The 13,093-nt window shown below is 35.8% G+C and overlaps 1 protein-coding gene across 1 annotated transcript in view; it reads right to left on the reverse strand.

Moving 5' to 3' along the window:
* Positions 1 to 385: 385 nt before the first annotated feature.
* Positions 386 to 13,093, reverse strand: part of LOC148953273 (uncharacterized) — a 144,972-nt gene continuing 132,264 nt past the window's right edge. The window contains exon 5 of the mRNA XM_089087597.1: positions 386 to 4,537. Within this exon, the coding sequence (XP_088943723.1) occupies positions 4,372 to 4,537 (166 nt within the window). The 3' untranslated portion in view covers positions 386 to 4,371. The remainder of the gene's footprint in view (positions 4,538 to 13,093) is intronic.

Genomic DNA, 13,093 nt, shown 5'->3' on the forward strand with positions numbered 1-13,093 from the left:
GATTTCGATTTTGAGCACAGGGAATATCTAAGAAGGGTAAGACAAATGACATTTTTTTTTTACGAATTTTCCATTGTCTTAGTCAATTTGGCTCCACAAACTGTCACAAAAAATTTAGTCTCAGTTAATACATAATTCTTCCATGAATTCAATTGTTAGATGTTGACACTAAAACTACGACCCAGAAATACTTTCTACTGGTGGCTTGGATTAGCTTTCAAAGTCAAATACTTTCTTTTCACGAATATTGGCCGGTAGCTTTCTGCTACCGGCCATATATTGGCCGGTAGCTTTAGTGGCAAATATCAGATAAAAACCTAGACCAGCCTCCTTAGCCGGCTTGGGAATATCTCCCGATTAGAAAATTCTTTAATATACCTTTCTTTACAAAAATAATATATTTTCTAAATAAAAGTAACAGTGCATTAAACTAAAAGATAGTAAAACATTAAAACATTACTGCTATATAAGCCACATAAACTAGTTATATACTTTAAACAAATACTGTTGTCTTTTTTAAAAGACGATACTATATCATATTTATAAAAATTCTTCCTTAGAGTGGAACTGAAGTCTTTATTGCCAGAATTTCTCTCTTCAAAACAATAAATCTCACCCGGCAAGGAAATTCTGGGATTGCAAGTTGTTAATATCAATCTTTCTGCAAACATAAATTCTTGAATTGAAAGGTGTCTGGTTCATCGTTTTAATTTTTTTTTTTTAAAGTTATAAACAAAAGACATCACATCGTCCATAGCTAATGTAATAACGAGACAAATAACCTTATACGATATATCAGGTTAATTACAAATTTGACATCCAATTTTCATTTTGAATTGACTGGTAGATTCCAATTGGCTATATTTACCTAAAACATTGAGGGAAAATTCTAGGATCCTTTGCAGTCTTTTTCACTTCTTTTGACCTTAGTTATCGTAGCTATAATAAACAGAAAATTCAAACTAATTTATCAAACCAATTATGAAGCTTATTAAGATATTAGCAAAACAAAATAAAGCTTTTTTCCTCTTTGGTAAAATATTAATTTCTGTATTTTCTCCCCTTTTGTACGAATAGAATAGTACTGGGAAAAAGGGATTCGGAAATACACAACTTATGCTCTAAAGCTGGACAAAATGCTTAAATAAAGTGTTTAAATAAATATACTACGTTCTTTACGGAATCAAGATTGAAATGGGAGAAGTATTTTAAAGAGCCAAAATTTATTTTTATTGAAACTATAGCTTTTATAATTTTAACGTAATGGCTAAGGTGTCTCGCTAAAAATAAAATAAAATACTGCGTTTAATACAATTAATGTTGCCTTGGTAAAAACGTACCGAAAGGCAAAAAATCAAAAAATAAGAAGCCCAAATCTGTCATCAGAACAACCGTACAATTAGAACAAATTTTGTAATTAGAGAGACCAATTTAAAAATGATTCACAATCTAAAAACAAGCTGATAGATTTTCTAGCCCTGCAGCTATATTCGTGCAACCAGAATATACTAAACTCTGGAATCCCTTGAAATATTGCAATTAGAGATATAATATACAATAATACTGTATTATTTTCTAATTTATTTTAACCACCCCATCGGACAAGTTTTTTTACTTTTTGGGTGGTCGTTATCACTGTTTTTTTTTTTTTTTTTTTTTTTTTTTTTTTTTTTTTTTTTTTTTTTAATAAATACATCTTTCTCTCTCTCTCCAAAAAAAATACATTAGATGGGACATTAGAGTCTCAGTTTTTACTAATCCATATCTCAAAACATTGCACTTTGCTGAAGTTACTTCTTAAATTTTTCCTTAAAAATTTTCTTTTTGCTGTTTTTCCAAAATTTTTAGGAAATAGGGCCTTATAAAGATGGGCTCTTATTGAAGAAACTAAGCTCATTCTAGTTCTCAAGAGTAATTGTTTTCTATGTGGGAATCACTAAGAATTAAATAAATCGGTTTCGTGTCTCAAAATCCTTTTTGCAAAAGTTTACACCGCCTGGATATTTGCTATTCCATTTTGTCAAGAATCAACATAAAAATGTGATGTTTTTGCTAAGTAGACTAAATTTAAAGACCGAAAGTTCATATTTTCTATGGTTGAAAAAAGTAACGGGAGCACACATGGGTAAACAAAATTTCTCAAAAGTACTTTATTTACCCTAGTGCACCGACATGGCATAGAAAATAAAATAAATAATCTTAAACTTGCACCATCGGCCTAGTTATAAACGTTTGTTACCTCCTGTATTTTAGAAGTGAGCAAATTACTAAATAGTGCTACTGGCTTATGAAAAGTCAATAATATATCCCGACGAAGAAACTGAGCTTGAAGCATTTGTTGCTCGACGTTACCAGGTTACACGAAAAACCGCGGTTCGTGCCTTTTTTCTATCTGGAACAAAATTAAAATGAGGCTTATCAGGAGATTCAGCCTTAGAAATCAGTGTCATGGAGCCAATAGTCATTAATATCGTATCTCACTTAGAACAGTGAAAAGCGCACAAAATGTTTTTACATTTAAGACGAACAAAACGTACAAGTTTTACTATCGTATAACATACAGCAAAAGCATCTGGTTATCATTATATGATATAATATGTATGTTAAAGTCATACCAGAACAAGAATTACTATAGAATAGATGAAGTTACGTTTTTGATATTACCTGTGTTATGTTGCATTTATTTTACGACGTAGAACCTTTCACACTAGCATAAATTAAGACAACGTTACGTTATGTATTTTTCACAGAGCAAATTTTGTCCATAGCATTGGCAGTGCCAAGTAGATGTGATCTCTACATGGAATTTTACGTTACGTAATTTCAGGCTACTGTATAGAAAAATCAACACGGTAGCAACAAAATTAAATCCTGAATAAGTAGTCGAAAATTTTAGATAATAAATTAACAGCTTTTTCCTAAAAAGCCTTTCACGCCGTCTTTTCATTACAAGACATCCTGCTGTAATAACTATGAGCTGATTATAAGAGCTGGAAACCTCATATCTATTACATGTTTTAAATTTTAACTAGTTTGAATATGATGACTGTGCTGATTTTTAGAAGATCTTGATGGCTTTTTTTTATGATTTTTTGTGTTAGCCTGTGTAAAAGGACTTATTTAAGTGTGAAAGGTTATTCCTGAACGAAACGTAACTTACTCACTTAGCATGGAGAATTGACTACGTAGTATGAAAGTCGCTTTAAAGTCATCAATACTGCGAATAAAAGTAATGTTATTGCAGTCAAGGTAGAAACTACGGCTGGTGTCTAGTTGAGTTTAAAGCCAGGAGGTTGTGTGTGGAACCAGTGTCAGTGTGGAGACAGAGCTAGGTTGCGTTTTATATAAATTATCTGCGGATTATATTGGACTTTATTGGACTTAAGATTAAATGGACTTTGCCTTAAAGAACAAAATAACGGTCATAAAAAAACATTGTTTTAAGCGAAATACAAAATTCCTCCAGGTAAATGTTTTAGGTAATATACTAAGGCTGAAAGTAATGAATTTCTAGTGGTTTTGACAGTCGAAGGTGTAAAAATGGCTTGAAAAAATATTAATAGGACTAAGTCCCTTATATTGGAGTGAACTGGAATGAAGAGGCTTAATTAGGTGATGAGAACATAAACTAGATGGATATTTTGCTTACGAAGGTAAAATTATTAGTGAGGAAAATGGATGCAATGAAGAAGGAAACACTGGAATATACAAGGCATGTTTTTTTTCACTTGAGAAAAGTTTAGAAAATAGGATGCCTTTTTCATAAAGCTAAAACCAAGGGAGTCAAAGCTAAGATAACCATAATTTTTTTAGTGCGGTTCTAAAATATTGGGAGGTCTAAAAATTTGAGGGAAATTACCTGGATGGGGTTCCAATAATATAGTCTAAGGGTAGTCGTAACTACTTTTTTAGACTGTAATTCAAACAAGAGATCTTTTTGCCCCAGTTTTCTAGTTAAATAATGAAACAAAGACTAAGTTGGCTGGGACACGTTTTATGAGTGAACAGGCTATCAGAAATCTTACAGATAACATGTTGGCTGAGGCTAAATGAAAAGTGGGAAGTTCTCATATTTGGGCTGAACAAAAATTTAAAAAAAAACTATATAAAAGGCCGGTATGTTTCCTGGAAAGAGAAAGAATGAAGCTTTGATTAAATCGGAGTAAAAGAGTATCGTTTGTAAATGTTTTGACCTAAGGTAGATCTGTAATGTGGTGATTTGTTTCAGCAGTAGTGGTAATATACAAAAGTCTTTACAAGGAAAAAAAAAATTCTTAGAACATTGCAAGGATATGCTCTCACTGGCAAATTTCGTTAAAATAGTCATATTTAAATATGACCCTTCAATACATATTTAGAGATCGATCCAGTCTAATGCTGTACTGCAGTATCACATATGGAAATACGGGAACAAGAAGAACCTTCTCCCTCAATAACAACTGAAAAATCTTCGACTTCCTGGGATGCTGTAAGTGTTGATGCTGTATGCGGTCTGTAATTTATCCGTAGATAATCACTCAGTCGTTCCTTTGTTGGTCTGAAAATGTATGAAATATATATATTACAAAAACAAAGAAGTGACTTGCAAAAAAAGTAAAGAGCTAGGATTGGCCTCCAAGTACCAAAATTGCAAATAAATCTATCATAGGAAGCGCGCTAGCACTGCCTAAGTAAAGAACGATGTGGGCCCAATGTGTTTTTTTTTCCTCCATACCCGGGCACTTCGCATCGAAGGAGTTGTCGTAAAAACTTCGAAAAGGGCTCATTCGATTGGAAATTGGAGTGCCTAGTGCCCTTTTAAATAGTTGAAAGTGATTGGAGACCAACTCCCCCCGCTCATTTTTCCCCCGAACACATCGAATCAAAATTTTGAAAGAGCCATTTTGTTTAGTGCAGTTTATTTCCAGAGCGAAAATTTATTTTTGAAGAAGAGACTCCCCCTCAACCCTCGGGGCAAGGGTTTTAAGTTATGCCCTGAGGGCATATAAGAACGATGTTGGCACAATGTACTATTTATTATTTTTTCTTTAGAGCAGGGCACTTTATATGGAAGGGTCGTTGTAAAAACTTCAAAAGGGGCTCATTCAATTGGAAATCGAGAGTTCTAGTGCCCTTTTTAATAGTCGAAAGTGATTGGAGGGCAACTAGCCCCCCTCCCCCCACGCCCATCATTCCTCCAAACACAACCAATCAAAATTTTGAGATAGCCATTTTGTTCAACGTAGTTGATTTTTCAAAAGAAAACATGTTTTTGAGTAGGACACTCCCCCACAACCCTCAGGGCAAGGGTTTTAAATTATTCCCTGGGGGCCAATAAGGTTTATATAGAAGGTGTTGCCGTAGAAACTTCAAAACCGGCTCATTCGATTGGAAATTCGAAGGGCTAGTACGCTTTTTAATGGTCGAAAGTGACTAGAGGGCAACTAGCCCCCTCCCCACCCTAAGCCCATCATTCCCCCAAACACATCCAATCAAAATTTTAAGATAGTCATTTTGTTTAGCGTAATTGATTTCCAGATAGAAAACACGTTTTTCAGGAGGACACTCCTCCGCAACCCTCAGGGCAAGGGTTTTAAGTTATGACATGGGGGGATATAAGGTTTTTATAGAAGGCTTTGTCGTATAAACTTCAAAAAAGGCACATTCGATTGGAAATTCAAAGGGCTAGTGTCCTTTTTAAAAGTCGAAAGTAATTGGAGGGCAACTAGCCCCCCCCCCCACGCCCATCATTTCCCCAAACACATCCAATCAAAATTTTGAGATAGCTATTTCGTTTAGCGTAGGATAATTCATTTCCAGATAGAAAATATATTTCTGAGGAGGACACTCCCTCAGAGCACTCAGGGCAAGGGTTTTAAGCTATCCCCCGGGGACATATAAGGTTTTTAAAGAAGGTGTTGACGTAGAAACTTCAAAAAAAGCTCATTCGATTGGAAATTCAAAGTGCTAGTGGCCTTTTAAATAGTCGAAAGTAATTGAAGGGCAACTAGTCCCCCCCCTACCCCCATCATTCCCCCTAAACACATCCAATAACAATTTTGATCTAGCCATTTTCTTCAGCGTAGTTGATTTTCAGATAGAAAATATATTTTAAAGAGGACACTCCCCCACAGCCCTCAGGACAAGCATTATAAGTTATGCCCTGGGGGTATATAAGGTTTTTTATTGAAATCTTTGTCGTAGAAACTTGAAAAAGGACTCATTCGATTTGAAATTCAAAGGAGTAGAACCCTTTTTTAATAGTCAAAAGTTATTTGAGGGCAACTAGCCCCCCTTTGACGCCCATCTTTTCCCCAAACACATACAATCAACGTTTTGAGATGGCCATTTTATTAAACCTAGTTTAAAGTTCTGGGCATTAGGTTCTTATGGTTGACAACCCCTCCCCCCCACGCCCTCCGGGCCAGGGGGGTAAGTTATGCCCTGGGGGCATATAAAGTTTTTAATGAAAAGCAACTAGCCCCCCCCCCACGCCCATAATTCCCCTAAACACATCCAATCAAAATTTTGAGATAAGCTGATTTTTAGCGATTTTAAGGGTTTTTGTAACCATTTTGTTCAGCGTAGTTGATTTCCAGATAGAAAATATGTTTTTGAGCAGGACACTCCACAACAACCCTCAGAGCAAGGGTTTTAAGTTATGCCCTGGGGACATATAAGGTTTTTATAGAAGGCGTTGTCGTAGAAACTTCAAAAGGGCCTCATTTAATTGAAAATTCAAAGGTCTAGTGCCCTTTTTATTAATCGAAAGTGATTGGAGGGCTACTAGCCCCCCCCGCACCCCATCATTCCCCCAAATACATCCAATTGAAATTTCGAGATAGCCATTTTGTTCAGCGTAGTTGATTTCCCGATAGAAAATATATTTTTGAGGAGGACACTCCCCCACAACCCTCAGGGCAAGGGTTCTAAGTTATGCCCTGGGGGCATATAAGGTTTTTATAGAAGGCGTTGTCGTAGAAACTTCAAAACAAGGGCATTCGATTGAAAATTCAAAGGGCCAGTGCCCTTTTTAATAGTCGAAAGTGATTGGAGGGCACCTAGCCCCCCCCCACGCCCCTCATTCCCCCAAACACAACCAATCTAAATTTTGAGATAACCATTTTGATCAGAGTAGGATAGTTGATTTCCAGATAGAAAATATATTTTTGAGGAGGACACTGCCCCACAACCCTAAGGGCAAGGGTTTTAAGTTATGCTTTGGGGACATATAAGGTTTCCATAGAAAGCGATGACGTAGAAACTTCAAAACAGGCTCATACGATTGGAAATTAAAAGGGCTAGTGCGCTTTTTAATAGTTGAAATTGATGGGAGAGCAACTAGCCACCCTCCCCACGCCCATCATTCTCCAAAACAGATCCAATCAAAATTTTGAGATATTCATTTTGTTCAGCGTAGTTGATTTGCAGATAGAAAATATGTTTTTGAGGAGGGCACTCCCCCACAACCCTCAGGGCAAGGGTTTTAAGTTATGCCCTGGGGTCATATAAGGTTTTATAGAAGGCGTTGTCGTAGAAACTTTAAAACGGGCTCATTCGATTGGAAATTCAAAGGGCCAGTGTACTTTTTATTAGTCGAAAGTGATTGTAGAACAACTAACTCCACCCCCCGCCGCGCCCATCATTCCCCAAAATACATCCAATCAAAATTTTAAGATAGCCATTTTTTTCAGCGTAGTTGATTTTCACGTAGAAAATAAGTTTTTGAGGAGGTCACTCCCCCACAACCCTCAGGGCAAGGGTTTTAAGTTGTGCCCTGGGGGCATATAAGGTTATTATAGAAGGCGTTGTCGTAGAAACTTCAAAAGGGGCTCATTCGATTAGAAATTCAAAGAGCCAGTGTACTTTTTAATATTCGAAAGTGATTGTAGAACAACTACCCCCCCCCCACACCCATCATTCCCCCAAATATAACCAATCAAAATTTTGAGATAGCCATTTTTTTCAGCGTAGTTGATTTTTACGTAGAAAATAAGTTTTTGAGGAGGTCACTCCCCCACAACCCTCAGTGCAAGGGTTTTAAGTTATGCCTTGGGGGCATATAATGTTTTTATAGAAGGCGTTGTCGTAGAAACTTCAAAAAAGGCTCATTCGATTGGATATTCGAAGGGCTAGTGCCCTTTTTAAAAGTCGAAAGTGATTGGAGGGCAACTAGCCCCCCACACCCATCATTCCTCCAAACACATCCAATCAAAATTTTGAGACAGCAATTTTGTTCAGCGTAGTTGATTTCCAGATAGAAAATATGTTTTTGAGCAGGACACTCCCCCACAACCCTCAGGGCAAGGGTTTTAAGTTACGCCCTGGGGGCATATAAGGTTTCCATAGAAGGCGTTTTCGTAGAAACTTCAAAAAAGGGCTCATTCTATTTGAAATTCAAACGGCTAGTCCCCTTTTTTATAGTCGAAAGTCATTAGTGACATTTTTTGTTATTGTTGTTGTTCAGACTAGGGCACTTCGTATCGAAGGAGTTGTGGTGGGAACTTCGAAAGGGGCTCATTCGATTGGAAATTTCAAAGGGCTAGTGCCCTTTTTAATAGTCAAAAGTGATTGGACGGCAACTAGCCCCCCCCCCACGCCCATCATTCCCCCAAACACATCCAATCAAAATTTTGAGATAGCCATTTTGTTCGGCATAGGCTAGTTGATTTTCAGATAGAAAATATGTTTTAAAGGAGGATACTCCCCCACAACCCTCAGGGCAAGGATTTTAAGTTATGCCCTGGGGGCGTATAAGGTTTTTATAGAAGGCGTTGTCGTAGAAACTTCAAAAGGGGCTCATTCGATTGGAAATTCAAAGGGCTAGTTCCCTCTTAATTAGTCGAAAGTGATTGGAGGGCAACTAGCCCCCCCCCCCATGCCCATCATTCTCCTAAACACATCCACTCAAAATTTTGAAATAGGAATTTTTTCAACGTGGTTTAGTTTCTTTTCAGTTCGAAATTATATTTTTAATGAGGATACTCCCCCACATCCCTAAGGGCAAGGGTTTTAAGTTATGCCCTGGGGGCATATAAGGTTTTTATAGAAGTCGTTGTCGTAGAAACTTCAAAAATGGCTCATTCGATTGTAAATCCAAAGGTCTAGTTCCCTTTTTAATAGTCGAAAGTGATTGGAGGGCAACTAGACCCCCCCCCAGACGCTCATCATTCCCCCAAACACATCCAATAAAAATTTTGAGATAGCCATTTTGTTCAGCGTAGTTGATTTCCAGATAGAAAATTTGTTTTTGAGGAGGACACTCCCCCACAACCCTCGGGGCAAGGGTTTTAAGTTATGCCCTGGGGGCATATAAGGTTTTTATAGAAGGCGTTGTCATAGAAACTTCAAAAAAGGGCTTATTAGATTTGAAGCTCAAAGGGCTAGTGCCCTTTTTAATAGTCGAAAGTGATTAGTGATTTTTTTTTTGTTGTTGTTGTTGTTTAGACCAGGGCACTTCGTATCCAAAGAGTTTTTGTTGGAACTTCGAAAGGGGCTCATTCGATTGAAAATAGAAAGGGCTAATGCCCTTTTTATTAATCGAAAGTGATTTGAGGGCAACTAATCCCCCTTCCACTCCCGCCCTCCCATTTGCCATTATGTTTAAAAACTAAATGTTGCCTTAAAATTAAATCAAAATGCACTGTGATAATGCTAATTCCCAATAAGACATCTCAGCAGTAGCCCATGAACGACTCAGGGTATTATGTTCAAACTTTCGAGGCTACTTCTGCTCTTGAAGTTTAACCAAATCAAAATAGCGTAAGTATATCCAAGCTATCAAAAAAAGTAAACATATTTTTTTGCGAATGGTATCAAGTTTTCAATTTCAGGTCAACTAGAGGAGGTATGAAACTAAATTAAACATTACTATTTGTGTCCAGGTTTTTAAAAGGGTAGGCTATATGTAGTTAAAAATTGCTGAAAATTTTTCTCCAGCATACAAATAGCAGGTCAAACTATAAAGTCTTAAAAAAAGAAAAGATTTAAAGTGTTATTTTCTTTTTCCCTGAAAAAAACTATGCTAATATAAAACGAACGGAAATTAATTAAAAAGAACTGTTTCCACAAAATAAGTTTTTCAAACAAATGTAACGAACTCCAGTAAACAAAAAATGAGCAAAAATAAAATCAATTAATCTACCAAGCGTGAAACTACAACATATGAGCATCAATAAATAAATGAAACCCAAAACGAACAGAAATTACAATAATTAGCCGAATCAAACTCAAAACGAGCAGAAATTAACATAAGTAGGGCATAAAACCCCTATACCTTCCCAAGGCCAGAACAAAATTTTTACTTTACTGGAAAAAATACAAATGAATGTGAATTATCAGTTTAATATACATATACTGATGTTTAGTAATCAAAATGTTAATATTATTTGATTTAATAAAGTTATAAAAGTAAAAAAATTATATTTTTTCAGTAAGGTGCAAATTTTGTTCTAGCCTTTGGAAAGCATAGGGGTTTTGAGCCCAACTTATGTTAATTTCTGCTCGTTTTGAGTTTGAATCGGTTATTTATTGTAATTTCTGTTCGTTTTGGGCTTCATTTGTTTATCGATGCTGATTTGTGGTAGTTCCACCCTTGGTAGATTATTCGATTTTATTTTTGCTCATTTTTTGTTTAATGGAGTTCTTTAATTTTCTTTGAAAAACTTATTTTGTGGAAAAAGTTTTTTTAAGCAATGTCTCAGATAGGTTGATCTTAGTTAAAATCTATACTCGACCATTATTATGTGATTGCTCGTATTTATTAGTCTTCAATTTATATTGAAATGTCAATTGCACGTACTTTATGGCTCTTCTTTTAATTTTTACACTTCACATATGCTACGCCGAATTTGAGTCCTAACCTCTCCCCTCCTCAAAATAATTTTTGTCTACATGCCTTTCTTCGTTTAAGAATAAAAACAAGTTTGTTCTTAGAAAAAGTCATAATTTTCTCTGGGTTTTGGGAGGGAGGGTGGGGTGGGTACAATCTTCGGCATTCTGCAAATTGCGTAAACTAAATACAACAATCGATTGACTGAACATTATGACGATAAGAAGTCAATTATCCTTGCTCCATCTAGATTTTTTAGACGTTCGGGGTGATTATTTTAAAGTAAAAATTTATTGGGTTTCTTCAAGCCCCCACATTCCAAAACCAGACTTGAAGACTGTCATCATTTGAAGCATCTTGTATTCTGATCCAGTTCGTAGACTTATCTTCCTTTATTTTCAATTTTTTTTCTAATTTTGAACAAATACCCTGCGCCTTGGGTATTCTACTTTTAACATCTTGACTGCATCAACCATCATTACTAAAAATACTACCCAGGAAGAGTGAAGCTATCCACTTGATTGAGCTTCTAGTCACCCAATGTTACCTCTTCACATTCTTTTATTCCTAGTCTAAGTAACTTAGTCTTCTTAGTATTAATTTTCAAACTTGTCCTTGCACCCTGAACTCTAGAAATCTCTAAAATATCCTTCATTTTGCTAATATTTTCATATAAGACACTCAAATCATCAGCAAAATATAAATCTAATAGAGTATACTTTCCCATTTGGTTTCGTGTTCTCCCACATTCTTTGCCGGGTTCCTCACGACAAAAGTTGAAAAACAGATTCCTATAAATGGGCATAGAACGCCACCCTGCTTAACTCCTGATTCAATGCAAAACCAGCTAAAAGCTTCATTTCCTACCGTGACTGCAGCAATATTGTTCTTGTACTAATATTAATTTAAAAAAAAACTTTTTCCACAAAATAAGTTTTTTTTTTTTTAGATCATAAAACTCCATTAAACAAAAAATGAACAAAACAGAATCAAATAATCTACCAAGCGTACAACTACCCTAGATCAGTATCAATAAATAAATGAAACCCAAAACAAACAGGATTAGAATAAATAACGGAGTTAAACTCAAAAGGAACAGAAATTAATATGAGTAGGGATCCAAAACCCGATGCTTTCCAAAAGCCAGATTATAATTTGTACTTTACTGAAAAAAATTCAAATGAATTTACTGAAAAAAAATATACATTGTCAGTTTAATATACATATGATGATATTTATTCCTTAAAATGTTAATTAATTTTGATTTATTAAAGTTATAAAAATGAAAACATTAAAAAAAAATTTCAGTACAGAATAAATTCCATTTTGGCTTTTAGAAAGCATAGGGTTTTAGAACCCTACTCATATTAATTTCTATTCATTTTGAGCATGACTCTTTTATTTATTTTAATTTCTGTTTGTTTTCGCTTTCATTTATTCATTGATACAGATTTGGGGTAGTTGCATGCATGGTATATTATTTGATTCTATTTTTGTTCAGTTCTGGTTTAATGGAGTTCTTTACTTTTTTTTGAAAAACTTATTTTGTGGAATTTTTTTTTTAAATTCATTTCCGTTCGTTTTATATTGACATAGTCTTTTTCAGGGAACAAGACTGAGCCTCTTCTAAAGTTAAACAACCCTCCAAATGGTTACGAAAAACTAAAATATCCCCTGGGCATAGCTTACAACCCTTGTCCCTAATCTCTGGGGTTTGTTTCAACCCCAAAAAGCCTTGTTATGTGATATTTAGACTATTTTGAATAGAATTGCTATCTCGAATTTTCTGTTAGATGCATTTCAGGACAATTCGATGTGTGTGTGTGTGGGGGGGGGGGAGCGGTAGCTGCCCTCCGGTCACTTTGACTCTTAAAAAGAGTACTTGAGCGTCTGACTACCGATCCAGTGAGCCCCTCCGAAGTTTATATGACCATGCTTTGTATAAGAACCTTATATGTCCCCAGGGCATAACTTGCAACCCTTGACGTGAGGGCTGGGGGATTTTTCATCCTCAAAAACATAATTTCCAGAGCTTTCAAATACGTTGAATAAAATGGCTATCTCATAATTTTGACTGAAAGTGATTGGGAAAATGATGGGCTTTAGGGGGGGGGGGCATTTGCCCACTGATCACTTTCGACTAATAAGAAAGGCACTAGTCCTCTCAATTTCCAATCGAATGAGCCCTTTTTGAAGCTTCTACGACAAAACGTTGTATAAAAATCTTACATGCCCCAAGGGCATAACTTACGGCCCTTGTCCTGAGGACTATGGGGGTGGGTT

The sequence above is a fragment of the Artemia sp. Qi Xiang Cuo genome, chromosome 4 (assembly GCF_049724085.1).
Source record: "Artemia sp. Qi Xiang Cuo chromosome 4, ASM4972408v1, whole genome shotgun sequence".
Classification (NCBI taxonomy): domain Eukaryota; kingdom Metazoa; phylum Arthropoda; class Branchiopoda; order Anostraca; family Artemiidae; genus Artemia; species Artemia sp. Qi Xiang Cuo.